The 27,238-nt window shown below is 44.0% G+C and overlaps 1 protein-coding gene across 2 annotated transcripts in view; it reads left to right on the forward strand.

Annotated features, from left to right (window-relative positions):
• The window catches only part of ICA1 (islet cell autoantigen 1), an 86,064-nt gene that overhangs the window by 23,216 nt on the left and 35,610 nt on the right, over positions 1-27,238 (forward strand). The window contains exons 2-7 of one of the 2 annotated variants that reach the window (XM_069729346.1): positions 8,494-8,547; positions 11,003-11,174; positions 12,615-12,687; positions 13,495-13,618; positions 14,907-15,105; positions 21,918-22,109. In XM_069729346.1, coding sequence (XP_069585447.1) covers positions 8,531-8,547; positions 11,003-11,174; positions 12,615-12,687; positions 13,495-13,618; positions 14,907-15,105; positions 21,918-21,980 — 648 coding nt within the window. In that variant the 5' untranslated portion in view covers positions 8,494-8,530 and the 3' untranslated portion in view covers positions 21,981-22,109. Of the gene's footprint in view, positions 1-8,493; positions 8,548-11,002; positions 11,175-12,614; positions 12,688-13,494; positions 13,619-14,906; positions 15,106-21,917; positions 22,110-27,238 lie in introns of those variants that run through there. The other variant, XM_069729345.1, reaches the window with a different exon arrangement.

Here is a 27,238-nt window from a genome sequence, read left to right on the forward strand (position 1 = left end):
GACCACTGATAATCTCCCTCAATCTGGGGCTCCACGCAAAATCCCACCCCGTGGGGTCAGAATGATCACAAGAACGGTGAGCAAAAATCCCAGAACCACGCGGGGGGACCTAGTGAATGAACTGCAGAGAGCTGGGACCAATGTAACAAGGCCTACCATAAGTAACACACTACGCCACCATGGACTCAGATCCTGCAGTGCCAGACGTGTCCCACTGCTTAAGCCAGTACATGTCCGGGCCCATCTGAAGTTTGATAGAGAGCATTTGGATGATCCAGAGAAGTTTTGGGAGAATGTCCTATGGTCTGATGAAACCAAACTGGAACTGTTTGGTAGAAACACAACTTGTCGTGTTTGGAGGAAAAAGAATACTGAGTTGCATCTATCAAACACCATACCTACTGTAAAGCATGGTGGTGGAAACATCATGCTTTGGGGCTGTTTCTCTGCAAAGTGGCCAGGATGACTGATCCGGGTACATGAAAGAATGAATGGGACCATGTATCGTGAGATTTTGAGTGCAAACCTCCTTCCATCAGCAAGGGCATTGAAGATGAAACGTGGCTGGGTCTTTCAACATGACAATGATCCAAAGCACAGCGCCAGGGCAACGAAGGAGTGGCTTCGTAAGAAGCATTTCAAGGTCCTGGAGTGGCCTAGCCAGTCTCCAGATCTCAACCCTATAGAAAACCTTTGGAGGGAGTTGAAAGTCCGTGTTGCCAAGCGAAAAGCCAAAAACATCACTGCTCTAGAGGAGATCTGCATGGAGGAATGGGCCAACATACCAACAACAGTGTGTGGCAACCTTGTGAAGACTTACAGAAAACGTTTGACCTCTGTCATTGCCAACAAAGGATATATTACAAAGTATTGAGATGAAATTTTGTTTCTGACCAAATACTTATTTTCCACCATAATATGCAAATAAAATGTTAAAAAAACAGACAATGTGATTTTCTGGATTTTTTTTTCTCAGTTTGTCTCCCATAGTTGAGGTCTACCTATGATGTAAATTACAGACACCTCTCATCTTTTTAAGTGGTGGAACTTGCACTATTGCTGACTGACTAAATACTTTTTTGCCCCACTGTACATAATACTGCTACATCACACACAAACATAATACTGCTACATCACATGCATACATAGTATTGTTATAAAACACACATATATAGTATTGCAATACTGTGCACATACTAGACATAGTACTGCTATAGTGCACTTATACATAGTACTGCTATACTGCATACATTGATTGCAATGCTAGACTGTACACATACATAATACCGCTACATCACACACATACATAATACTGCTATAATGCACAAATACATAGTATTGCAATACTGCACATATACATAGTACTGCCGCACTGTATACATTAATAGCACTGCTACACTACATGTACATAATACCGCTACATCACATACAGTATATATATACAGTACTGCTAAAATACACTTACCTAGTATTGCAATACTGCACACATACATAGTACTGCTATGCCGCACACATACATAGTACTGCTATGCCGCATAGTAATGCTATGCCGCACACATACAGTACATAGTACTGCTATGCTGCACACGTACATAGTACTGCTATACCGCCCACGTACATAGTACTGCTATACCGCACACATACATAGTACTGCTATACCGCACACATACATAGTACTGCTATACTGCACACATACATAGTACTGCTATACCGCCCATGTACATAGTACTGCTATACTGCACAGATACATAGTACTGCAATACTGCACACATACATAGTACTGCTATACCGTCCACATACATAGTACTGCTATACCATCCACATACATAGTACTGCTATACTGCACACATACATAGTACTGCTATACTGCACACATACATGGTACTGCTATACTGCACACATACATACTACTGCTATACTGCACACATACATAGTACTGCTATACCGCACACATACATAGTACTGCTATACCGCACACATACATAGTACTGCTATACTGCACACATACATGGTACTGCTATACTGCACACATACATGGTACTGCTATACTGCACACATACATGGTACTGCTATACTGCACACATACATGGTACTTCTATACTGCACACATACATGGTACTGCTATACTGCACACATACATGGTACTGCTATACTGCACACATACATGGTACTGCTATACTGCACACATACATGGTACTGCTATACTGCACACATACATGGTACTGCTATACTGCACACATACATAGTACTGCTATACTGCACACATACATAGTACTGCTATACTATTGGCAAGTTTGATGTTGCTCAAACTCTGAAACACCGCACTTTTACAAAGAAAACATAGATTGGGGAAAGACAGGAAGGAGAGTAGTGTCCACTGGGCAGATGCCCTCCTGCGTCTCCAGACTGGGCTCTGCTTGACACCCCAACACCGCCCCCACATAGCGCAGCCGTGCCCTGAGCACTGTGGCTTATATCGGCCGGTGACATGACGTCTTTGTAGCCACAAACTTGTTCCACTAAACACCTTTAGAAATATATAATCTCTGGTGGTCCACTAATCTCATAAAAGGGGTCCTAAAAATCTGCAGTAGTGCACATACAGAACCACGGCTTCAATGGCTCACGGGACCCCTGTGCTCAGCACCATTGGGGGTCATTCACTGACAGTAATCAGGGCAGGGGCTCAGTTATTGCGCACACTGCACCGAACCTTCATATGATGAACCTGTTCCTCCAGCTCCATGCAGCCTGATAATTTACCAGTGTGCAGTAGGTGACCTGCCCCCTGAGGCGCCAATTTAGCCCCCCATAGTGCACGCCCTGCCCCCCGCAGTCACCAGAACAGGAGCTTTTTTTGGCCAAATGGAATGGAAAATTGTACAAAGCTCCAGCAGTGACATTGAATAAAGCCCCCCATACACAGCAGATCAATATGTAAGGGATCGGCCGCCAGTCGACGTGTATGGGGCCCTCTGTCCAGGATATTGACGACCTATTCTTAGGCTAGGGTCACACGACCAGTCCGATTTTCAACCAGAAATGTGGGAAGATCTTTTTTTTCCCACTTCTCATCCGTGTACAATCCGTTTTATAACTCCGCAGCTATTAATCACTTACAGTTTCCTTTGTTACAGAACTGCGATGTATCCGTAAAAATACTGTTCTGTGGCTCCATAAGGCATCTGATTTTTTTTTTTCGCACCCGTTTATTTAACGGACAGCACTCAGACACAAAATTCGGGAGTGTGCACTTGAACCTAAGGTTTATTTTTTATACACATAAAAAAAAAATGCCCGTCCTGTGCACTATAGGGGCATATTCACATTAATGGAAAGCTTATTCCAAGCAGGTCTGAAGTGGGTTTATCTATGTGGATGGATGCACGGAATCTGAGCCAAAAACTCACTGTGAAAATACCTTAGCCGCGTTTTTCCACTGAAATTTATAGGAAATTCAAAGCATTTTAAGTTTTGTCATGTGGATTTTGGTGCAAAATCTGCTCCAACATCCAAATATCTGTGATCCTATCTCAAAGGTGTGTTTTCCCATTGAAAGTAAGGGGATTGTGCGGTTTAAAACTACATGTCTGCAATCACATTCTCCGGTGTCAGCGCCAGGAAAAGCAGAAATGTGATCCCACATATGCGATATGCACAATCCGACTAGACAGGAGTGATAACCGCCGTTACCATGTGATATACATACTCCCGGCCACAATCCGACTAGATGGGTGAGGCCAGAAACAGTCTAGTTGGATTGTGGCTGGGAGTATGTCTACCACATGCTTAATATGCATACTCCCGGCCACAATCCGACTAGATGGGTGAGGCCAGAAACAGTCTAGTTGGATTGTGGCTGGGAGTATGTCTACCACATGCTTAATATGCATACTCCCGGCCACAATCCGACTAGACTGTTTCCAGACTCACCCATCTAGTTGGAATGTGGCTGGGAGTATGTCTATCACATGCTTGCGGTCACATGACTGTCATTCCTATGGAATATGCATACTCCCGGCCACAATCCGGCTAGACTGTTTCCAGACTCACCCAACTAGTTGGAATGTGGCTGGGAATATGCATATATCACATACTTGTGGTCACATGACCGCAGTTTCTATGTGTTATGCATACTTCCGGCCACAATCCAACTAGACTATTTCCAGCCTCACCCATACTTGTGGTCACATGACCGCAGTTTCTATGTGTTATGCATACTCCCAGCCACAATCCGACTAGATGGGTGAGGCTGGAAATAGTCTAGTTGGATTGTTGCCGATTTCCAGCCTCACCCATCTAGTCGGATTGTGGCTGGGAGTATGCATATCACATAAGAATGGCGGTCATGTGACCACAAGTATGTGATATGTGCATACTTCCAGCCACATTCCAACTAGTTGGGTGAGTCTGGAAACAGACTAGTCGGATTGTAGCCGGGAGTATGCATATTTCTATGGAACGTCAGTCATATGACTGCACGCATGTGGTAGACATACTCCCAGCGGCAATCCAACTAGACTGTTTCAGCCACATTCCGACTAGTTGGGCGAGTCTGGAAACAGTCTAGTCGGATTGTGGCTGGCAAATACTTGTGGTCACATGACTGCCATTCCCAGCGCTGACACTGAAGAATCTTGACAGCGTGCATAGTATTTAAAGAGAAGGTGCCATAAAAAAAATGTTTTTTAAACAATTGAAAAAAATGTGAAGTATTAATGTTTTAATTTTTTATTTATGTCATCGTTTGTTTTTAATGAAAAATTATATGATAACATGAAAAATTATTTAAAATGGTGTGGTATTTCCATTTTTAAACTCTAGGGAGAGCGGCTCACTAGTGTGTGACATAAGAGAGGATCAAGTTTAGGATCCAGTGAGGAACCAGTGTAAAATCCACGTCCAAACCTTCATATGAACAGACGCCAAGTGTTGTTTCACTTATTGTGGTGTTTTTTTTTTCTTTTTTTAATTACATCTGCAGTTTGTACTTCTCCCTTCCTTCTGGATCTGCAGACAGAAAATCTGCAGCGGATAACAGTGGCCTGAAAAGTAATGAGATTTCTGGGGATAATTCTGAAATCCGCAGCGTTTCAATTATTCTTCAATGGAAAAGAGTGAAATCTGCAACAACAAAAAATTGCAGCGAAATTTGCAGAAAAGCTGCAGATAAAATGGGGGAAAAATCTAAAACAAATCCGCGATGTGTGAACTTGGCCTAAAGGGCACATTTCACCGTCCGTACAGGGACCGCGATGCTCAGACTGGCCGGCGGACTCCTAACATGAACTTAGGCTGTCATTTCGGGTGGAGGAGACATACGGTCAGTCCAGGCATTGTGGTCCCTGTATGGACCGTGAACTACGCCTGTGTGAACTTGGCCTAAAGGGCACATTTCACTGTCCGTACAGGGACCGCGATGCTCAGACTGGCCGGCGGTCTTCTAACATGAACTTAGGCTGTCATTTCGGGTGGAGGAGACATATGGTCAGTCCGGGCATTGTGGTCCCTGTACGGACCGTGAACTACGCCTGTGTGAACTTGGCCTAAAGGGCACATTTCGCCGTCCGTACAGGGACCGCGATGCTCAGACTGGCCGGCGGTCTCCCAACATGAACTTAGGCTGTCATTTCAGGTGGAGGAGACATACGGTCAGTCCAGGCATTGTGGTCCCTGTATGGACCGTGAACTACGCCTGTGTGAACTTGGCCTAAAGGGCACATTTCGCCGTCCGTACAGGGACTGCGATGCTCAGACTGGCCGGCGGTCTCCTAACATGAACTTAGGCTGTCATTTCGGGTGGAGGAGACATAGGGTCAGTCCGGGCATTGTGGTCCCTGTACGGACCGTGAACTACGCCTGTGTGAACTTGGGCTAAAGGGCACATTTCACCATCTGTACAGGGACCGCGATGCTCACACTGGCCGGCGGTCTCGCAACATGAATTTAGGCTGTCATTACGGGTGGAGGAGACATATGGTCAGTCCGGGGATTGTGGTCCCTGTACGGACCGTGAACTACGCCTGTGCGAACTTGGCCTAAAGGGTACATTTCACTGTCCGTACAGGGACCGCGATGCTCAGACTGGCCGGTGGTCTCCTAACATGAACTTAGGCTGTCATTTCGGGTGGAGGAGACATACGGTCAGTCCGGGCATTGTAGTCCCTGTACGGACCGTGAACTACGCCTGTGCGAACTTGGCCTAAAGGGCACATTTCACTGTCTGTACAGGGACCGCGATGCTCAGACTGGCCGGCGGTCTCCCAACATGAACTTAGGCTGTCATTTCGGGTGGAGGAGACATACGGTCAGTCCGGGCATTGTGGTCCCTGTACGGACCGTGAACTACTCCTGTGTGAACTTGGCCTAAAGGGCACATTTCACTGTCCGTACAGGGACTGCGATGCTCAGACTGGCCGGCGGTCTCCCATCATGAACTTAGGCTGTCATTTCGGGTGGAGGAGACATACGGTCAGTCCGGGCATTGTGGTCCCTGTACGGACCGTGAACTTGGCCTAAAGGGCTCATTTCAGTGTCCATTCAGGGACCGCGATGCTCAGACTGGCCGGCGGTCTCCCAACATGAACATAGGCTGTCATTTCGGGTGGAGGAGACATACGGTCAGTCCGGGCATTGTGGTCCCTGTATGGACCGTGAACTACGCCTGTGTGAACTTGGCCTAAAGGGCTCATTTCAGTGTCTGTACAGGGACCGCGATACTCAGACTGGCCGGCGGTCTCCCAACATGAACATAGGCTGTCATTTCGGGTGGAGGAGACATACGGTCAGTCCGGGCATTGTGGTCCCTGTATGGACCGTGAACTACGCCTGTGTGAACTTGGCCTAAAGGGCTCATTTCAGTGTCCGTACAGGGACCGCGATACTCAGACTGGCCGGCGGTCTCCCAACATGAACTTAGGCTGTCATTTCGGGTGGAGGAGACATATGGTCAGTCCGGCATTGTGGTCCCTGTACGGACCGTGAACTACTCCTGTGTGAACTTGGCCTTAAGGGCACATTTCACTGTCCGTACAGGGACTGCGATGCTCAGACTGGCCGGCGGTCTCCCATCATGAACTTAGGCTGTCATTTCGGGTGGAGGAGACATACGGTCAGTCCGGGCATTGTGGTCCCTGTACGGACCGTGAACTTGGCCTAAAGGGCTCATTTCAGTGTCCATTCAGGGACCGCGATGCTCAGACTGGCCGGCGGTCTCCCAACATGAACATAGGCTGTCATTTCGGGTGGAGGAGACATACGGTCAGTCCGGGCATTGTGGTCCCTGTATGGACCGTGAACTACGCCTGTGTGAACTTGGCCTAAAGGGCTCATTTCAGTGTCTGTACAGGGACCGCGATACTCAGACTGGCCGGCGGTCTCCCAACATGAACATAGGCTGTCATTTCGGGTGGAGGAGACATACGGTCAGTCCGGGCATTGTGGTCCCTGTATGGACCGTGAACTACGCCTGTGTGAACTTGGCCTAAAGGGCTCATTTCAGTGTCCGTACAGGGACCGCGATACTCAGACTGGCCGGCGGTCTCCCAACATGAACTTAGGCTGTCATTTCGGGTGGAGGAGACATATGGTCAGTCCGGCATTGTGGTCCCTGTACGGACCGTGAACTACTCCTGTGTGAACTTGGCCTTAAGGGCACATTTCACTGTCCGTACAGGGACTGCGATGCTCAGACTGGCCGGCGGTCTCCCAACATGAACTTAGGCTGTCATTTCGGGTGGAGGAGACATATGGTCAGTCCGGCATTGTGGTCCCTGTACGGACCGTGAACTACGCCTGTGTGAACTTGGCCTTAAGGGCACATTTCACTGTCCGTACAGGGACTGCGATGCTCAGACTGGCCGGCGGTCTCCCAACATGAACTTAGGCTGTCATTTCGGGTGGAGGAGACATACGGTCAGTCCGGCATTGTGGTCCCTGAACGGACCGTGAACTACGCCTGTGTGAACTTGGCCTTAGTTCACACGTTGCATTGCGTATTTGTTGCAGATTTTCCATATAAAATGGTGATGATAAAAGCTCCAACCACCGAAAAAACAATAACCTTTGAGCGAAAAAATAAAAAAGTGAAGACGAAAAAAAGTAAAGAGGGGGCTTCACCTAAATCTGGAGAACTAATGGGGCATTAAAAGAGAAAGATTAGACTGTAAGCTTTTCTGCCTTTCATGGTTTCTATGACAACCTAATATCTTTATTGACAACGACCATTTTCGACACTGTATCAATCACAATGCAAAACAGCGACACCTACCGACAAAAGCCTCGTTTTGCAGTTTTTTGACGCAGGCGCAACAGGGCCCTCTCCTTCCTCCCGCATGCGCGATTGAACTTCCGCAAACACTGCCCGCGCATGCGTGCTGGGTGATTCCCGACCGCGGATGTTCCTGATATCGGCACTTCATGGCGTTTCTATAACAACTGCGTCAGCGCCGCCATGACGAGGCCTCTTCTGACTGCCGTCTGCTTCCTCCTCAGGGCTCCGGAGAGAAGGTGAAAGAAAGAAAAGCAGAAAATGGACGGTCACAACTAGTAAGTGATGAGGAGCCTGGTTGTGTCACTGTGCACACCTGTCAGGGGGGCGACTTTTGTGCGGTTTTTTTGTATAGAATTTTACCATGTTTTCCTGACTTTATCTCGTATTTATTTCTCTTTCTGATCCTCCTGACAGGATGTCATCCATTAGGTGCCGCCCTGGTCGCCATTGGCCATCATTCTCCACGGTGTGGGGGCGGCCATTGTATGGCGCTAAGGGGCAGTGCAGACTGGCCTCCAGCCGCGCCACACAATCGCCGTTTAACCCTTTCCCGCTGCGCCCATTTTTCTTTTTGTTTTTATTTTATTTTTTCCATATTTTTTTTTCACATTTTTTGTTTTATTTTTTAATTTTTCCATATTTTTTTTCACATTTTTTGTTAGGAATTTTTTTAATTTTTTCCATATTTTTTTCCTTTTTCATATTTAGTTTTTTTTTAATTTTTCCATATTTTTTTCACATTTTTTATAAATTTTTAAATTTTTTCATATTTTTTTTTCATATTTTTTGTTTATTTTTTTTTAATTTTTCCATAATTTTTTTTCATTTTTTTTTTTTTTCATATTGTCTTCTAGTTCTGAATGACAACATTTTGTTTTTCTGAAAAGCGGGTGGAAAAAATCCAAATGTGGGGAATTGAGGGAAAAAAACTCAAAATGCGCAATTCCTCCATTTATTTATTTATTTATTTTTTTACCTGATATGATCTTTCCTAATTCTTACAATTTTTGGCGATTTACTAAATTTAGAGCATAATCACATTTTAGGCGATGTTCACACCTGAAAAACCTGAGCTCTTTAATAGTAAAGAAGCTGGAGGTTTTGGCGGCATTTTTGTCTCTCGTGCGTGCTGATAAAGTTTAGTGCATTAAAAAAAAAAAAAAAAAATCATCATTCAACTGCCAGAAACGCAGCAAAACCTGATACCTGTGTTTTTTGCGGAGTTTTTGCACTGGGCCATTACTTTCTAAGGCAATGTTCACTTCACACGTTGCAGTTTTGTATTTTTTTCTTTTAAGCTGCGTTTTCCTGCACACCCTGGTTTTATTTTCCTAGCTGATTTAGAAAACTGCTGTGTTTTGAGACCAGTGCAGCCCTTCTTTCAGCCTTTTTTTCTGCGTATTTGCAGTGTTTTTCACCCATAGGAAACGATGAGTAAGTGCAAAAATGAAGTAAAAAAAACGCAGCTAACTGGTTTTGCTGCGAAAACCTTAAGGACGTGGCATCGTGATTTTTTTTTGTTGAGAAATAAACGTTATTAGCATGCGCAAGAGGCAGCAAAAAAATGCAGCAAAACCTGTTTTAGTTTTTTTTTGTCTTTTTTTGTAGCAGCTTCAAACCGGTTTTGCCTGCAGAAAAAAAAAAAGCAGCAAAAAACGCACCGTGTGAACATAGCCTGCGGGTGACAAACTGCTGAAAGAAGTGACATGTTGCAGTTTGCGAAAAACGCAGCAGTTTTCCAATTCAGTCAGGAAAATAAAACGAATGTGCGTGCATGAGTTTTCTGACCTCATAGACTTTGCTGGTTAATGTAAAACACAGCTGAAAATTTGCATTAAAAAAAAATGCAGCAAAAACACAACGTGTCAAAAAGTTTTGTTGTGGGTTTTTTTTTTAGTTTTGTTTTTTTTTAGCTCCACTTTTTGAAAACGTGCGCAAAGTAGGAACATTACTAGTAATGTCCATGGACAAATTACCTAGGCTGTGTTCACACTTGAGTTTTTATAAAGTAGGAGTTTGTTTTTTTTATTTTATTTTTTAATGAAAGTTCATAAAAAAGTTTTATTTATTGTAATTTCCTGAGTATTTTTTTTTCTTAAGTTTGTTTTTCTGATGTTTTTTGCTACTTTGTTTTCAGGTCACTTTTTTTTCACTCCATTGAATAATGAACAAACTGTTAGTGTTTTGTTTTTTTTTGTTTGTTTGTTTTTATTTAACAAAAATGATGACTCTAAAAAATGTCCGTGCCTCTTCCAAGCTTAAATTGTAAAATACAGAGCGTCTTCCAAGCTGGAAACAGCTGAAGAACGGACCAGTCACTTATAGCCACGTAGCTATAAGAGTTATTCCCATTTTCAGAAATACAAGCAATGTTGCAATTTACCTTTTTCTTAGAATTTCCAGGCGTTCTGAAGATATTGGAGATATTTAACTCTTTTATTTACACCTTGTTGCCTTAAGAGACCGACCACTGCCGGACAGCAGACCATGCGCAGCGTTTACAAGCTCTTTTCTATGGACTGTTTTGAACCAGTACCAGGATCTCTGCAGCGCTGTTACCGCCTAATCCTGGGCCAGCGCAGTGCTTACAAGCTAGACTGGAGCGGTGGTCGGTTGCTAAGGCAACGAGCTGCAAACTAGAGAAAATTGTTCATATCTCAAGAATGGTTGGAAATGTTAATAAGCAGTAAATTGAAAAACTAATATGTTTTGCCCCCTGGTTCCTTCCAGTCATTACTCTCGAGAGTTCTACGACCGCTACGCTCAAGGTCAGGAGAAGTCAGTGGTGAATAAGATGCAGCAGAAATACTGGAAGACCAAGCAGACGCTGATTAAAGTCACCGGGAAGAAGGAGGATGAGCACGTGGTAGCCTCGGACTCGGATCTCGATGCCAAACTTGAGGTTGGTGTTCAGGGGTTAACCCATTCACCCTTTTACTACATTACTTCTTAAAGGGATTGTCACTTTTCAAACAATGTCCTGACCCAGCTGCAGTTTGTGTGAAAAAAAAACAAAAAAACACAAGTCGTGCTCTACTAATCCTCCCCAGGTCCACCAGAGAGTCTCGCTGATTGGCTGTGGACACGACGCCGGGATTGGCGGTGCAGATTCGCTGGTGGACCCAGGGAAGGGGAGGAAAGAACGGTTTTACTTTTTTTTTTTTTTTTTTTTTTTTTTTTTTTTTAACAAACTGTGACCGGAGTCGAACATTGTCTGAAAAAGGACAAACCCTTTTAACTTAAAAAACAAAACAAAAAAAAAACGCTTCTGTTTGACAGTCTGAGAGCACACATTCTCTCCAATTTTAAAGATGTGTGTGGGGGGAGGGGTGATAATATGAAAGTTTTTCACATCCCCCCCCCCCCCACTAGATGCCATACAGAGGGAGACGTGATAGTAACAGCCTGCGATTGGTGGTAGCGGTGATACCATGAGTACAGGTGCCAGTATTCCTACCCTGAGGGGGCTGCACAGCGGGACAGAATCAGGAATAGGCTGTGATTAGTGGGAGGGGGACACCATATAATAATTGTATTTCTATAGCGCCACCATATTCCGCAGCACTATACATTACAGAGTATGTATGTAATGAAACCTGGCACTCAACTTGTATGTGAAAGCGGTTTTATTTTCCAGCAACAAAACGTTTCGGTCATTAATCTGACCTTCATCAGTTACGTATAGTAAGTGATGTCTATAGTAGGTGTATGCTCCTGTGAGCGAAAGAGTATAGTTTCCCTGGTTCATGCAGAGACTGGGTATGTATCCGGCAACCGCTGGCGTGTGGCATGACGCGGTATCCACCGCTGGTCTCTTACGCCACACGCCAGCGGTTGCCGGATACATACCCAGTCTCTGCATGAACCAGGGAAACTATACTCTTTCGCTCACAGGAGCATACACCTACTATAGACATCACTTACTATACGTAACTGATTCACGATTCACTCCTGGGGTCTTTGGAGCCTGTACAGGGGGATATCTAACCTGTTGTCCTGCTTTGTAATGTCTCTTCCCATCCCTCAGAACCAGGACTTAAATCATTTTATGCTGATAAGTTGTTGTTTCATGGGTGCCGTTGGATTAAGGCACTTACACCTGTAGTCAATGGCAGGTTGGGTTACTACCATTTCTATTTTCTCTACTGATGCTCTCCATTGCTTTTTCTGTTTGCGTTTACCATGTTTAGGGTATAGAATACAATATAAACTCCACAGTGCAGCATCTGTCTACAACCCACGGTCTACATCCTGTATACTCCAGAGCTGCACTCACTATTCTGCTGTTGCAAACACTCTGGATAAATTACAATATTATTTTAACCTTTTTTTTTTTTTGCAGCTTTTCCACTCTATCCAGCGGACCTGTATGGAGCTGCTGAAGGTGATAGAGCAGTATCAGAAGAGGATTTGCTGTAAGTATTTATATGGTCACTATTATACAGCTCTGGCAAAATTTCAGAGACCACTGCAAATTGTTCAGTTTGCCTGATTTCTCTCTTTATAGGTATATTTTTGAGTAAAATGTAAATTGTTCAGTGCTTTCAGACCTCAAATAATGCAAAGAAAACAAGTTCATAATTATTCAGAAACAACAATACTAATGTTTTAACTCGAGAAGAGTTCAGAAATCAAAATTTTGTGGAATAACCATGATTTTTAATCACAGCTTTCATGCGTCCTGGCATGCTTTCCACCAGTCTTTCACACTGCTCCTGGCGCAAAAATGTAAGCAGTTCTTTGTTTGATGGCCTGATTACATTCCTGAGGTTTCCAATGGGGTTCAGGTCTGGAGATTGGGCTGCCCATGACAGGGATTTGATGTGGTGGTCTCTTAATTTTTGCCAGAGCTGTATAGTCCGTGTGTAGCTCCCTCTTGTGGATAAAGTAGCAGATGCAGTTTCTAGCCCATGACATCGCTCTGTCCTGGGTGTACGCACAGGATGGAACAGCGTTGCCCCATCAGATGGTTGTCTTATTAGCAGAGAGTGGATGAGTATAAGGGTGTGGGTTCATGGCGGTAGTGTTCGCTGTATATAAGGTGTCCTACGGAGCCTGTACAGCAGAACACGGAGGCCACACAATGTAGATATTTAGGTGATTGCTTTTGTGCTTTATCCTCTAATTTGGAATTTAGTACCAGCTGTCCGAGCAAAGACCGTAGGTTGCAGTCCACCGGTGTGGTATAGTGGTGTTTTTACAAACTTATTTTCCTTTTTCAGTTTTATCTCAAGAGGAGAACGAATTGGGAAAATTTCTCCGCTCCCAGGGATCTCAAGATAAAACAAGGGCTGGAAAAATTATGCAAGCCACAGGAAAAGCGCTCTGCTTCTCTTCACAACAGCGGTAAGGGGCGCTTTACAAAGCGCTTGTGGAGTTAAGAAAAACCATACTGAAAGGTTTTATTAGCTTGGCAACACAAAGGCAAAACCGAGAGTGGATCCAACAACTTGTATTTTTTTTGTTTGGTTTGTTTGTAGTGCATGGAAAATTGCAGCAAAAACTGCATGTGTTATGGCAGTCTTAGGCAGCATTCACACATCTGCACGCCACGGTCTGTGATGCACGGACCGGCCGAGGGTCTCCTGACCCCAACTCACCTGACTCATAAGCATATGGGCCCTGAGACAAGCGGTCGGCCTCTGACAGCTGTTATTAAATGGTGTAGTGTCGGTAGGACACCCACCACCGCCGCAATGGGAAGGCCCCTATTTCTGCCACTTTTGCACCCCTATGAAGCCAAGCGGAGGACTTCACAGGAGAATGTGATTTTTTTTTTTTTATTTTTTTTTTTATACTATATGCTTAGTGTATAGTGCAAATGATCGTACGTTCAACTTGTCTTGAGGGACTGAAAAAAAATATTAAGAGTTAAGTAAAAAAAAAAAAAACCCTTGAATTTATGTGCAAACTTGTGAGACTTGTTGGATCTGTGTTAGGCCGGAGTCACACTACAGCGAGATACGGCTGAGTCTCGCAGGTTAAAAACAAGCTCTGGCACTCCGGAGCGGAGCGTGCGGCTCCATGTATTGCTATGCGGCCGCATGCTCCGCTCTGGAGTGCCGGTGGCAGAGCTTAGTTTTAACCTGCGAGACTCGGCCGTATCTCACTGTAGTGTGACTCCGGCCTTACTGTCTTTGTCTTCTTGCTGATCTGAAGGCCAAAGGGGGGCAAGTGGGAAAAGGGTAAAGCAGGCCATAAACTAGAGATTTTGGATGTTTATTGTCCGATGGAATGAGAGATGTCAAAGGTCTGCGGCCATTGGACAGAAGAGGAAATATCGCGACTTACCTGGCGGCATTTGCCGACCTGGTGTAACGTCTCATGTGTCACGCCATAACGTTGCGCCAGGCCGGACCCCGGCAGTAAGGAGGTGGTCTCCCGTTCCTATCCATCAGCCACAGACCTCTGTCAGAGTCGCTGAAATGGTAGAATGGAATCGCACCGTCTCTTCTCATAGAAGCTATGAAAATGGTTGGAAAAAGGATGCCGAGTCTTACAGACTCCCGTCTCACCGAACATATGTGTCATGAAGCAGGAGCGACCTGATTTTTCTCCACTGCGTTGTACATAGACGAGTCGATCTACTAGGAACACGTAGAGAAGCTTGTGACCTCTCTCCGGACTCTTTCAGGTTGGCTCTGAGAAGCCCATTATGTCGGCTTCATCAAGAGGTGGAGACCTTCCGCTACCGAGCAATATCCGACTGCTGGCTGACCGTCAATCGCATGGAGCAGACCAGGACCGAATATCGGGGGGTGCTGCTGTGGATGAAAGACGTGTCGCAAGAGCTGGACCCCGATACGTACAAGCAAATGGAGAAATTCAGGAAGGTAATTTAAACAATTAATAATTCTTATTAGTGATGAGTATATTCGTTGCTCGGGTTTTCCCGAGCATTCACGGGTGGTCTCCGAGTATTTGTGACTGCTCGGAGATTTAGTTTTTGTTACACAGTTACATGATTTACTGCTACTAGCCAGGCTGAGTACATGTGGGGGTTGCCTGGTTGCTAGGGAATCCCCACATGTAATCAAGCTGTCTAGCAGCTGTAAATCATGCAGCTGAGGTGATGAAAACTAAATCTCCGAGTACTAACAAATACTCGGAGACCATCCGAGCCACGAGTATACTCGCTCATCACTAATTCTTATATCTAAGCAGATCCCAAATTCTACCCAAGTGTAATATATTTTTCTGGAAGCGAACGCTGCGTTTTTCTAACACCTTCTTATAAGCATCACGTTAAAGGAGATGTACAATTAGAAAAATATGTCCGCTTTCTCCAAGAAACCGCATCGCAGATGTCCTGGAGTCGTGTCTAGTGCTGCAGTTCTGCTCTGTTTAACCCCGTCCTTGCATCACTCATCTGGTGCAGATGTACGGAGAGGGCGCAAGAGCCGATCTACCCACCTCTAAAGGTACCTTCACACATAACGATTTCGTTAACGATATCGTTGCAACGTCACGCTAACGATCTCGTTATGTGTGACAGCGACCAACGATCAGGCCCCTGCTGGGAGATCGTTGGTTGCTGGGGAATGATCAGGACCTTTTTTTTTTTTTTTTGGTCGCTGATCATCCGCTGTTATCGCTGGCGTGTGTGACGCCGATCCAGCGATGTGTTCACTGGTAACCAGGGTAAATATCGGGTTACTAAGTGCAGGGCCGCGCTTAGTAACCCGATATTTACCCTGGTTACCATTGTAAAAGTAAAAAAAAACACTACATACTCACATTCCGATGTCTGTCACGTCCCCCGGCGTCAGCTTCCCTGCACTGACTGTCAGCGCCGGCCGGCCATAAAGCGGAGCACAGCAGTGACGTCACCGCTGTGCTCTGCTTTACAGCTGGCGCTGACAGTCAGTGCGGGAAGCTGACGCCGGGGGACGTGACAGATATCGGAATGTGAGTATGTAGTGTTTTTTTTTACTTTTACAATGGTAACCAGGGTAAATATCGGGTTACTAAGCGCGGCCCTGCCCCGGGGACTTCGGCATCGTTGAAGACAGTTTCAACGATGCCGAAGTCTTTCCCCTGATCGTTGGTCGCTGGAGAGAGCTGTCTGTGTGACAGCGCCCCAGCGACCACACAACGACTTACCAACGATCACGGCCAGCTCGTATCGCTGGTCGTGATCGTTGCTAAGTCGTTTAGTGTAACGGTACCTTAACAGCTATAATTGGAGTCTAACTACTTAAATGGGGTGCCGGGGGGATCCCAGAGCTGCAGCCGCTAGGGCCTAATAAAGGCCCTTGGTGTTACCATATTGGTGTCCCTGTGAAGCTCAGCCTGTAAGAGATTGTTCACTATGTATCTTAATACTGAAGTATTCCAATATAAGCGATCAACGGATCAAACTGCTTCAAGTCCTCTAAGGGGTATTAAAATATCTATCTATCTATCTATCTATCTATCTATCTATCTATCTATCTATCTATCTATCTATCTATCTATAAGTAAAAGTTACTATAGTTGTTAAAAATTAATGATATGTGATAGTATTTTCCCAAAGAATGGCATCAATAAAAACTAGAGCTCGCAACACCAAAACAGCCTCCACACAACCCAATCAACAGAAAAATAAGTTATAGGTCTCAAAAAAATTGTTGTTTTTTTTTTTTACAAAGTTCAGAATCTTTTTAAACAACTAATATATACACTATAGAAGTTTGATATCAATGTAATGGTACTGACCGGAAGAATCATGTTTCTAGATCAATTTCACTACTTAATAAACACTGTGAAAAGGAAAAAAACAGCAATATTTAGTTGTTTTTTACAATTTTTCAGTATTTGAATTTTTTTTCCATCTTTCAGTACATTATATGGTAAAAATGGCGTCATTCTATCCTGCAATGTTTTTTTTTTTTTTTTGAAGGGGTAGCAGCCATGTGTTCTTCGATCTTTCCTTTGGGTGCGTCTAATCAGGACAGAATCTGCACATGGCTAAAAAATGTTGGCATATTTTGTTGCAGAAAATATTTGGAATCCGCACTGCTAAATCTCAGGGAAATCGTCAGTATGTCAGTCCGGTGCGGATGTGTGTGTGTGCGGCAAAATCTCATCCTGTGGACTTCACTTTGAAAAGATTTACTGTAGATTTCATCCTCGAGTTTGCAAGAGGTGAAGTCCACAATGAAAGTCCACGGTAGAAATGAATAAACTGCAGGTTTTTTTTATCCTTCCATGCCGCATTTGGCTGAGATTTCATGACCTCTCGTCCACAATGCTGCTACTGTGATACACCGCGAGTTTCCTGTCCTTTTACGCTGTCATTGCCGTTTATGACTTGCTGCTAATAGTGATTGTTCTAAAATTTGTAACTAGAGCCAGACGCCTCTGACTTCATTTGTGGCGTCAGGTCCATACATTATTCAGCCTCCACAAGGTCTTTCTAAGTAGTTGCAATCTGACATGTGAACTGCAGGTGGCGATGTTAGGCTATAGTATCACTCTGTGTTCCCCATCCATTATCTAAGGGTCTGGGCTCCTTGTCTTCAACATGATTGTTGCAGAACTACAACTCCCATCATTGCTAGCCTTTGGAGAAGCACTACCCCAGGCTAAAGGTCTGACTGTAGAGAACTGTAAAATCGCTGAACTTTGTGGATTACTGACATAACAAATCTGTCTTACCTGATTCCTTCTGTAGCGTTCACCCTCTTGCGTAAGCTTCAGGTCTTTTAACATTAAGAAAAAAAAAATAAACAGATTTGGTTTGCATTTATAACAGTGTGAAGTGTTAAATGTCAGCAAAAAATTGCAGCCGTGGCCTTTACTACCATGTGACAGCGGCCGGTGGTGCAGAGCTCACTGATCCCAGCGCGATCTTGTGATAGGAGCCCCCGGGATAACAAATTCGGTCATGACATTTCTTCCTCCTGAATCTTCCCCCATCACCTGTAAGTGATATTATTGAGGAGATGAAGGAGCTGCAGCTACTCAGCCATGAAGTGGAGACCACGTAACGTTAAAGAGCGGGGGGTCGAGTGCTGAGGAGCAGGGGGCAGAAAAGTCCCCACCGCTCAGCTGACCCCATAACTGCAGAGTCCAGACCTCTTCTCCATCAGTACAAACACTGCGACCCCGCCAGGAGCTTTATGGCCGAGCAGCTGCATGCAGCCGTACATCACCAAGCACAATGCCGAGCGTCGGATGGAGCGGTGTAAAGTCGCCACCACTGGACTCTGGAGGAGACGTGTTCTGTGCAGTGAAGTCTGATGGAGGAGCCTGGGTTTGATTATTCCAGAGGACATTACCCCCTGACTGCATTGTGCCCCCTGTACAGATGGTGGAGGAGGATAATGCTATGGGGGTGTTATCAGGGGGCGGCCTCGGACCCTTAGGAAGGAAAATCTTAATCTTCAGCACAAGAGATGTGGACAATTGTAGCTTTAGCTTTGTGGGAACAGTTTGGGGAAGACCCTTATCTGCTCCCCATGGCTGTGCTCAGTGCACAAGCATCACCCTATAATGGAGATTGTTTTCCCGGCTTCCCCCCAACATCAGGGTCTGGATGAAGAGGCAACAACCCCCCCATGGACAGGTGGCAGCCATTGTATCTGCAGAGGAGCTGCTTTTCTAACGCTTTTCATGTATTTCCTGATTTTCCCAGTTCACATTTTAAGCTCTTTTCATAATTTCGATTCTGAGTATCCTCAGACGTGCGACCTAGCGGCTGAGTGCAGCTCCGGAGGTGATTAGAGAATAAAAAGACATGTGTAAATGATGAATCACTAAAGCAAAAGATTCACAGAAGGCGACAGCTGCCCTCCAAGATCAGAACAGGAGGGATGAATGAAGACTGGAAGTGAGCAATTCCTACCCGGTGACTGCATGCTACAGCCACCAGCGAAGCTTCGGTAAGGACAGACATGGAGGTGCCGGCTTCCCCCGCAGGATCGGCCTCCTCTGCACTCGGCGCCGCATTGATTGAACTTGCAGGTTAAATATAGGAATTTCTCGGGTGGAAGGGATGACATCAGCGCTGGCAGATTGCTGCTACCTCTGAGATATCTCTTCATCTGTTCAATTATGCAGGAAAGGGAATTGGAGGTCACCCAGGAGGAGGCTGCAGTACTCCCCACCAAAACCTGAGAAATGACAGGTCATGCGATCAGTGGCAGATGGATTAAAGCTCTTCAAGCCGCCTGGTGCAGTGGGCTACAGTCGTGGGGTATTGCATGACCAAGGGGGGGGAAAGGCACAGGAGGTTACATCATTGCAATTTGGGAATGCATCAGTCTGTTATGCAGGACAGCCTGGCCCCAATCCTTCCCCCATAGTCGTTCATTGGCACGGATAGTTAACCCTTTTTGAAATATTGTTACCTCCAAAGGGGTTGCTGTAATTGACAGCCCACAATTAGATGAAAAAAAAATTCACATGGACAACACCGTACCATCCAGTGTTTTAAAAATGCCTGATAAAAAAAAGAGTGGCAATGGAAGGCGTAACGTATAGTCAGAAAACCCACATGGCACGTCATCTGGAATGTAAGAGCGAGGAGCCGCAGCAGCACTGGCACATGCAGGAGGCCACAATTGTCATCCTTTTTTGCCTCCAGAAGCGTATTATTGGGAAGGAAGTGAGCAAGTTGTAGAATATATGGCACATGACTCCTCTCGTGTCAGCAGGATGATGTTACCTCTGACAGCGACACCGTCAGTTTGAATTCAAGTTTTGCACGTTTCTTTTTTTTTTTTTTTCCCCACCACCATTAAGTCTCTTTGATTTGGAGGATTTCAGTTTATTTAATGACCTCCCCATCTTGGTGACTTTCCCATGATCACAAGTTGTTACCTACCCACACTTAGTAAGTGAATGATCACTGGTGGTCCCACTGGAGGGATCCCCACAGTCACCAGAACGGGAGTCCCGTGTTTGAACTGTACGACGTTCATGTAAGAGAAACAGCGTCAAGCTATATGATGGGGACCACCACTCATATGATAGAAATATAATTTTATTTGTCAACCAAAAGAAACACACAAACACTAACAATAAAATCATTTAAAACCTCGACTCCAAAGAGTCCTGAGTACCAACAAAGGAACCACCACCCCTGGACATGGTGAATAAAGTAGATGTACGGATGATAGGTACACTATACAAAATACATATATATATATAACATAACTTATGTGGTAATGGATAGAACTAATACACAAAAATATTAATCCTGAACACTTGTACAAGCATGGCACAGCTCGCTTATAGCAAAAATGTACATATGGTAAAAATACTGATGTATAGAAATACAGAATAATGATATGTTATACACAAACTATGTACAAAATGTCGCCCATATGATTGAATAAATAAGAGAATTGGAACCGATGCTGGAGGAGTATAAACATACATATATATCATAACCATATACGCATTGTAGTTAGATGAAAACTACTAGCTCAGTCAAATGGTACCAAAGTTGTAAGATGCCATAAAAGACCCCCAGTATGTAACCAATTCTTATGAGGCCTAAAGCCTAAATGCACGTACATGAAGGACGCAAAACAGTGTCAAGTATAACAAACTAGTCATGCTGTGAGAACAGACCCATACCACCTAACACCAGAGGTCCAGGGGGCAGGAGGCCTCCTGCCCCCTGGACCTTTTATGGCATCTTACAACTTTCTCTCTTATTTATTCAATCATATGGGCGACATTTTGTACATAGTTTGTGTATAACATATCATTATTCTGTATTTCTATACATCAGTATTTTTACCATATGTACATTTTTGCTACAAGCGAGCTGTGCCATGCTTGTACAAGTGTTCAGGATTAATATTTTTGTGTATTAGTTCTATCCATTACCACATAAGTTATATTATATATATATGTATTTTGTATAGTGTACCTATCATCCGTACATCTACTTTATTCACCATGTCCAGGGGTGGTGGTTCCTTTGTTGGTACTCAGGACTCTTTGGAGTCGAAGTTTTAAATGATTTTATTGTTAGTGTTTGTGTGTTTCTTTTGGTTGACAAAATTATATTTCTATCATATGAGTGGTGGTCCCCATCATATAGCTTGACGCTGTTTCTCTTTTCTGTTTACTGTACTCTTTATGTCAAGCTTGGGTTGACCCCCCTCTTTCACTATATATGATTTTTCATATGGATGGTGCCCTCCACCCCTTTTTATATGTACGACGTTCATGTGTATCAGAGAGCCTGGAGAGACAGCTGACGGCTGACAGCAACCTGCTGTATATGGACAGCTTTAGTATAATAGTTAAAGAAAATAGGATTCTGAAGAAGAAATCCTGATAGACTTCCAAACATACCACCATCACACTTCAGACCAGTTGTCCTCCCTTCTTTGTGGGAAAGACAACTACGTAGTACAAGTCTCAATGGTCAAGGAGTATGTGAATAAAAAGAGCAAAAAAAAAAACGTACAGTCAAAATGAAACACCTTGGCTGGGGAGAAGGTACAAAAACATGGGTCTAATGGTGAGGTTTTTGGAAGTATCCAAAGACGGCATGAGCCTCACACCAGCTCTTCATCTATCAGTCAAGCCTGCCGAGGGTAAGGGCAATGTTAGGGAATGCAGGAGCACATCTGGAGTGGGCGATATTTTTTATAAGACCTACCTCCATTAATTTTATTACTTTTGTTATCATACTCAATAGAAACCAATTGGGAAGTGCAACAAGATCAAGACCATGAAGCTGCAGGTGTCTACGAGCCATTGACCGGCCAACCCCAGAACGTGGACTTTTCTGATTATTGGATGATGAGCAGAAAGTTTCAGTGGTTCTTGTAAGATCGAGCCTATAATGCCTACTGGTCTTCATTACAGGATTCGGACCATGAAGATGAAGATGTAACGCTCCAAGGACGGGCTCCTCTCATCCTGAAAAAAAAAGTCCACTGTTCCAACATGAGCCAAATGTTCAGATCACAAAATCAGCCATTTATTGCAGAGAGGTCTTTTTCTCATGAAGTTAACCCCTTTTGTGAGGCAGAGTAGACAGAATCTCACGAGGAGCAGTTCTCCTGTATGGATCTCGTTATGATCAAATGACGGACGTCTGATTTCACTAGATGAATGTCAGCCTAACCTAACTATTTCCGCAGGACTACCTGACCATGTTTCGTATACAAGATGTCCATCAACCCATCCATCCCCAATAGGAATCGGAAAGAAGAAAAATGGACAGTGCATGTTAAATTTCAACATGCCTGATCCTTTTATTCTCAAGGAAGATAAGCTGCCTCCAGAGTTGTCTGGCAGTGGCTGTGGTTTGTTTTTGTTTTTTGCTTTTTTACCTCCTCTTCTCATGTAATCTTAATTCGTGTATCAAATAAACCTCTCCACAAATGTTTTGATGTCCGCTCTGCGCTGGATTATATTATCAGTCTTTTTGCAGATTCTACATATGTCATTTAATCCGGCATCAAATCTTCTGAGAAGTCCGATAGTCTGGCACTGAAAAGCAATGTGATGGGGGCCAGAACCAGGAGACTGAGTGGAGCGAGGCAAAAGCCATTAACCCTGGTGTTCTTCTGTGTGATGCCTTCATGCCTTCCCCTCTCCTACCGCACATTTAGGCGTTTTCTTTCAAGGTCACGTCTTACCTCATTTTCTGCACAGTGAATGAGTGCCAGGAATCCCCACTCCTGTTTTCCGCCTAGATCTGCATTGATTCCCCAGCGTTCCCGCCGCCTGTCCTCATCACGGGAACATTTGGTCACACAGCTATTGGCGCGGCAAAGCCTATGATCCGATTTGACACTAAAGGCTGGCATGGCGTTTTGCAGGCTGCGCCAGGCCGTAGACTGATGACATTTTTTTTTTTTTTTTGTGCATTGCTGTTGCTCCTTGTTGAGTAGAATGGCTTCATGGCAGAGGACAGTTTGTGCCGTCCTTGTGACTTTACATCCTCGAATGGGTGAGCCATGTTTATTGATGTGCAAATTAGCTATAGTTGTCAGACCGTGACATGCGGCGTTGCCGCCCATAGGTGGCAGTAGAGAGACAGTTTCCTTCCTTCTAACAGAGAGCTCATTTGCATTTTTCTTCCCCTCAAAGCTTTATTTTTTTGTTCTCTCCTTCAAGTTTTTGGCGTTTTTACTATGTTTTTGAATTGTGAAGAATTATTCTTTTAATTGTGCCTTTATTTAAGTCTATTCTCAATTGTTTGTTTTTTTTGTGTGTTTTTTTTAAGGCTGTGTTCACACGTTTCTGATTTTTTGCGTTTTTTCGCGATATAAACTCTATACAATATGCATCCCATCATTTAGAATGAATTCCGCATGTTTTGTGCACATGATGCGCTTTTTTCCGCGAAAAAAACGCAGCATGTTCATTAATTTTACGGGTTTTTTTTTTGCGGATTTCCCACTTTAAAATGCATTGGGAAATGTCCGGAAAAAAAAACGCATCAAAAACGCGGTAAAAAACGCATGCATATTTCTTGCAGAAAATTTCAGGATTTTCTCAGGAATTTTCTGCAAGAAATCCTGAACGTGTGCACATAGCCTTAATGCTCGCCAATGTTGGCGTGATTTTATTTTCCTTTTTTTTTTTTTTCAGCTGATACTTTAATTGCAACATTTTGCTTTTTTTTATAAAAAGACGCAAAAATTATAGCGCAAATGTACACCAGCCAAACAAGAATTATTTTTATGTAACATATATTATTATTATTATTATTATTATTATTTAAAATTTTTGCACACATTTTGCTGCATTTCAGAGTAATGTGCTGCTTTTTCTATAAAAAAAAAAGCAAAGCAGGTTAAAAATAAAAATAAAGAGTATCTTTTGGTTTTGCACAAAACTCATGAACCGTATGCAAAATGTTGAAGCATTTGGTGCAGAAAATATCACGAATCCACAACAAAAAATGCAGGTGATGAATCGGGGGGGCCAAAATTTATCCTTTCTGGCCAGATGTTTCTTTCAGCAGTGATGAGAGGTGTCTGGCAGCTTCTTACTTGCTTCTCCCCATGGTTCCCCTTCTCCCCATGGTTCCCCTTCTTCTCCCCATGGTTACCCTTCTTGCTTCTCCCCATGGTTCCCCTTCTTGCTTCCCTCCTGCCACCGTTTGCAAGTTTGGGGGTCGTTTCTGAGTGTCCAAAATAGCTACTATAGTGGCATAGAATGCACTGTGGAAAGTCTGAGCCAAGGCGTCTCCCCCACCACCACCACCACCAATGGGATGGATGAGTGACTGGGATGGTGAAGTAATCTCATCTCTTGCCTGGAGGCCGCTTGTTGCAGCAGGATCCTTCCTCTAGGGCACATATGACAAACTCTGGCCCGCAGGTCAAATCTGTCCCACAGGGTGAGTATATCTGGCCTGCGACGCCAGGCGGGTCTCCCTCACGGCTTCACATTTTTAACTATATCGGCATCCTAGATGATGGAGGATAGAATGTCAGCCGACGCTCCCTGTCCCATCATTCCCCCTCTGGGTCTGACGTCTCAGCGTAGTGGGCGCGACGGTGTCATTACAACGCGCCCACTGTACCGAGATGTGCAGAGGATCTGAAGGCACCATGAAGAGACTGGAGCTGTGGGAGAACCGGCTCTGTGTCATTTTTTTAAATTCTTTAATAACATAAAGGATTAAAAGATGATTTCTCAACAACAAGACCGCAGCTGTGAGGCATACAAGGAGGACTATTTGACCAATTCTATCCCCTGTATGCCTATATTAATAGCTTAAAGGGGATGACAGATTCCCATTAATTTGGGGCCCATTATACTGAATGGAGCACAGTTTGAGGCCCATTATACTGTGTAGAGCACTATGTGGGGCCATTATACCATATGGAACACTGTGTGGGGCCATTATATCGTATGGAGCACTATTTGGGCCCATTATACTGTATGGAGCATTATGTGGGGCCATTATACCGTATGGAGCACTGTGTGGGGCCATTATAGCGTATGGAGCACTATGTGGGGCCATTATACCGTATGGAGCACTATATGGGGCCATTATACCATATGGAACACACTGTGGGGCCATTATATCGTATGGAGCACTATTTGGGCCCATTATACTGTATGGAGCATTATGTGGGGCCATTATACCATATGGAGCATTATGTGGGGCCATTATACCATATGGAGCACTATATGGGGCCATTATACCGTATGGAGCACTGTGTGGGGCCATTATAGCGTATGGAGCACTATGTGGGGCCATTATACCATATGGAGCACTATGTGGGGCCATTATACCGTATGGAGCACTATATGGGGCCATTATACCATATGGAACACACTGTGAGGCCATTATATCGTATGGAGCACTATTTGGGCCCATTATACTGTATGGAGCATTATGTGGGGCCATTATACCATATGGAGCATTATGTGGGCCATTATACCATATGGAGCACTATGTGGGGCTATTATACCATATGGAGCACTATGTGGGGCCATTATAGCGTATGGAGCACTATGTGGGGCCATTATACCATATGGAGCACTATATGGGGCCATTATACCGTATGGAGCACTGTGTGGGGCCATTATACCGTATGGAGCATTATGTGGGGCCATTATACCATATGGAGCACTATGTGGGGCCATTATACCATATGGAGCACTGTGTGGGGCCATTATACCGTATAGAGCACTATGTGGGACCATTATACCGTATGGAGCACTATGTGGGGCCATTATACAGTATGGAGCACTATGTAGGACCATTATACCATATGGAGCACTGTGTGGGGCCATTATACTGTATGGAGCACTATGTGGGACCGTTATACCGTATGGAGCACTATGTGGGACCATTAATAAATAATAATCTTTATTTTTATATAGCGCTAACATATTCCGCAGCGCTTTACAGTTTTGCACACATTATCATCACTGTCCCCGATGGGGCTCACAATCTAGAATCCCTATCAGTATGTCTTTGGAATGTGGGAGGAAACCGGAGTGCCCGGAGGAAACCCATGCAAACACAGAGAGAACATACAAACTCTTTGCAGATGATGTCCAAGGTGGGATTAGATCCCAGGACCCCAGCGCTGCTGTGCTATCCACTGCGCCACCGTCAGGGTGGATTTGATTTAAATCTAACTGATTTAAATCACGATTTAAATCACTAGTCAGTAAGGCTTGATTTAAATCAAAGTTTCTACCTAAATTAGTTCTTGCTACTTTAACATGCAAGTAGATGAAGATTTTTAGAATCACTTTTTATATTACTTTTTTCTCCCCAGTTTAATGGGTTAATCATTCATATTTGGACACCACTGTTCTGTTGTACTTAGGAAGGAGAAAAATAATCCTGACCTTAATAACAATTTAAATAGATTTATTCAACTGAAACAATAACAACATTACAGCATAAGTTATTTGCTTAAACAAACATCCATGTTTGTTAACTAATTTGGCTAAACAAAATATATATATATTATTAGAAACTTAGACTGTCAGCCCAGCCGACACATGAAAAACTTAAATACTACTGTCCCTGCTGTCCTCTGTAGCTCACTTGTCGTCATCTTCATCATCATCATCTTCTTCTTTGTTCCTATTCATAATCTGGAAAAGAAAAACAAGCTTTCCTGCTTTATTGGGTCCCAACCGATTTCTCAATTTAGAATGAATGAGTCCAAAGGAAGAGAATATTCTTTCAACGCCTGCAGAAGAAGCTACTGCTGTTAAAAGTGAAATCATTACTTGAACAGTCTCTAAATCCAAGCGCTTAAGTGACTTCCACCAGTTTACTGGTGTGACCTTCCTTAAAATATCTTCAGCAAACATATATTTCTTGAATGGTTCCCCCTTATCTCTGAAGTTTATTATAGTTGGCATTAAAGATGGATGATTGCTGGATACCCATGTCATAGCTAACTCCTCTTCCTCAGCACTTAGGTTTTGACCCTGATATTGGATATTGACAATATTTGCCAAAAAATGAGCTGGAGTCAGTGCTTGTCCCATTCGTTTGTTTACTGCTTGTAATTTAATTCT

Source organism: Ranitomeya imitator, chromosome 6 (assembly GCF_032444005.1).
Source record: "Ranitomeya imitator isolate aRanImi1 chromosome 6, aRanImi1.pri, whole genome shotgun sequence".
Lineage (NCBI taxonomy): Eukaryota > Metazoa > Chordata > Amphibia > Anura > Dendrobatidae > Ranitomeya > Ranitomeya imitator.